Genomic DNA, 2,500 nt, shown 5'->3' on the forward strand with positions numbered 1-2,500 from the left:
GCCCTCGGCTGTGTGACTTGGCCGGGCCGGGCCGAGTCACACAGCCGAGGGTCCAAAAAAAAAAAAAAAAAAAAAAAAAAAAAAAGTTTTTTTTTTTTTTTTTTTTTTTTTTTTTTTTTTTAACCTCACCGGCCCAAAAGGCTGCCGGCCCCTCGGGCATTTGCCCGGTATGCCAGATGGCCAGTCCAGCCCTGCTGGAAAGAGAAAGGACAATACGGTTATCTGTGTGTGTGTGTGTGTGTGTGTGTGCGTGTGTGCGTGTGTGTGTGTGTGTGTGTGTGTGTGTGTGTGTGTGTGTGCGTGTGTGTGCGTGTGTGTGTGTCTCTCTGGAAGGAGACACACAATACAGTTAGTGGCCTTAAAGGTGTAGTCAGTGATTCTGGAGAACGCTTGTTGTCAAAATCACTTTTTGTAAAAATCGAAGATATATCTCTTCATGATCCGCTACCTAATTAAAGGTGCAGTGTGTAATATGACATCATCAAGAAAGTTCTAAGAAGTTCTAGAATGCAACGCTCCCTGGGTAACCCCAACCCTTTAGAATAATAACAGAAGCTACAGTGGCCTTCAAGGACAAGAACAATTCTAAATTTTAAACAATGCACCTGATGACATTCCAACTATGACACTTTCAAGATGGCGGCACTAGGCCTTGGTCCAAAATATGCAGAAATATGGACATATATGAGACCCTTTCTAAGGGAAAAAATAATAATTCAAAAACAAAATTTCAGCTATTATGCACTAAATTAAACGTACTTATGGATATTATAATTACTTTCTACAAAATCTGCTAGGAAATAAAACCCAAAATTCTACCCACTGCAGCTTTAAGTAAAACTTAATTTATACAGCACTTTTCAAACACAGTCAAAGCAACACAAAGTGCTTTACAGAAGAAAAAGAAAAAGAACAATTTCCCCCCCAATTCACAGTCAGAGCTAGCCTGTAAATCCATTCAAATGCCACTGCACACAATTGGATAGCACTACAACCAATCAGAGCAATGAACAAGGTGACGTATTAAGCCCCATTCATTTAACGAACAGCGGTGTTAAAGTGGCCCATATCAGATAGAACCAATTGAAACGGAGCTTAGAATTGTACGAATGTCTGTCTGTCTGTCTGTCTGTCTGTCTGTCTGTCTGTCTGTCTGTCTGTCTGTCTGCCTGTCTTACCTCCAGTGCTTCATGCTGTCTCAGTAGCGTCTGTATGGAGGTCATGTCTTGGTCTTCAGTCTCCAGCACTGTCTCTTTCTCTGTCTGTCTGTCTCTCTCCCTGTCTGTCTCCCTGTCTGTCTGCCTGTCTGTCTGTCTGTCTATCTATCTGTCTGTCCGTCTGTCTGTCTGTCTGTCTGTCTGTCTCCCTGCATGTCTGTCTCTCTCACTGTCTGTCTGTCTGCCTGTCTTACCTCCAGAGCCTCATGTTGTCTCAGTAGTGTCTGTATGGAGGTCATGTCCTGATCTTCAGTCTCCAGCACTGTCTCTTTCTCAGTGATCCAGCCCTTCAGCTCGGCCACGTCGTGGTCAAACTGGTGCAGCGCTTTGGCTGACTGCAGGCTCTGGATGGGCACAGGACAGAATGTGAAAGTGTGTGAGTGAGTGAGTGAGTGAGTGAGTGAGTGAGTGAGTGAGTGAGTGAGTGAGTGAGTGAGTGAGTGAGTGAGTGAGTGAGTGAGTGAGTGAGTGAGTGAGTGAGTGAGTGAGTGAGAGTGTGAGTGTGTGAGTGTGTGTGAGAGTGAGTGAGTGAGTGAGTGAGTGAGTGAGTGAGTGAGGAGAGAGAGAGAGAGAGAGAGAGAGAGAGTGTGTGTGTGTGTGTGCGAGCGAGTGAGTGAGTGAGTGAGTGAGTGAGTGAGTGAGTGAGTGAGGAGAGAGAGAGAGTGTGTGTGTGTGCGTGCGAGCGAGCGAGCGAGCGAGTGAGTGAGTGAGCGAGTGAGTGAGTGAGCGAGTGAGTGAGTGAGCGAGTGAGTGAGTGAGTGAGTGAGTGAGTGACTGAGTGACTGAGTGACTGAGTGAGTGTGTGTGCGCGCGAATGTGTGAAAAAAAAAAAAAAAAAAAGGAAAATCTTTATTTTTTTCGGATTTTGTTTTAAATAATAGTATATTCTTTAAAGTAATATAATAATATAATATTTAAAGGCCCTTCAGCTCGGCTACGTCGTGGTTAAACTGGTGCAAGGCTTTGGCTGACTGCAGGCTCTGGATGGGGACAGGGTAGATTGTGAATTTCCATATTAATTCGATAGCAAGGATGGGGAAAATATGTTGATTAAATTACCGATTTACGACTTGTGCTTAAGTCGTCTCTGAAAAAAATACAGCTAAACAAAACACTTGCCAAACAATGACTGTGATTAGAGAAAATGTCCAGTCTATAGGGTGTTCATCATTGGGGCTTTTGGTCTAAACATTTAGTCGTGTAACTTAAAGGTGCAGTGTGTAATATGACATCATCAAGAAAGTTCTACAAAGTTCAAGAATGCAACGCTCCCTGGGTAACCC

The 2,500-nt window shown here is 43.9% G+C and overlaps 1 protein-coding gene across 1 annotated transcript in view; it reads right to left on the minus strand.

The window, feature by feature from the left end:
- Window positions 1-2,500, minus strand: part of sptbn5 (spectrin, beta, non-erythrocytic 5) — a gene marked incomplete at both ends in the record, with an annotated part of 83,093 nt that overhangs the window by 16,867 nt on the left and 63,726 nt on the right. The window contains 2 exons of the mRNA XM_080042174.1: window positions 1,412-1,561; window positions 2,190-2,197. Coding sequence (XP_079898300.1) covers window positions 1,412-1,561; window positions 2,190-2,197 — 158 coding nt within the window. The remainder of the gene's footprint in view (window positions 1-1,411; window positions 1,562-2,189; window positions 2,198-2,500) is intronic.

This window comes from Ammodytes marinus (assembly GCF_949987685.1).
Source record: "Ammodytes marinus genome assembly, chromosome: 15".
In the NCBI taxonomy this organism is placed as follows: domain Eukaryota; kingdom Metazoa; phylum Chordata; class Actinopteri; order Uranoscopiformes; family Ammodytidae; genus Ammodytes; species Ammodytes marinus.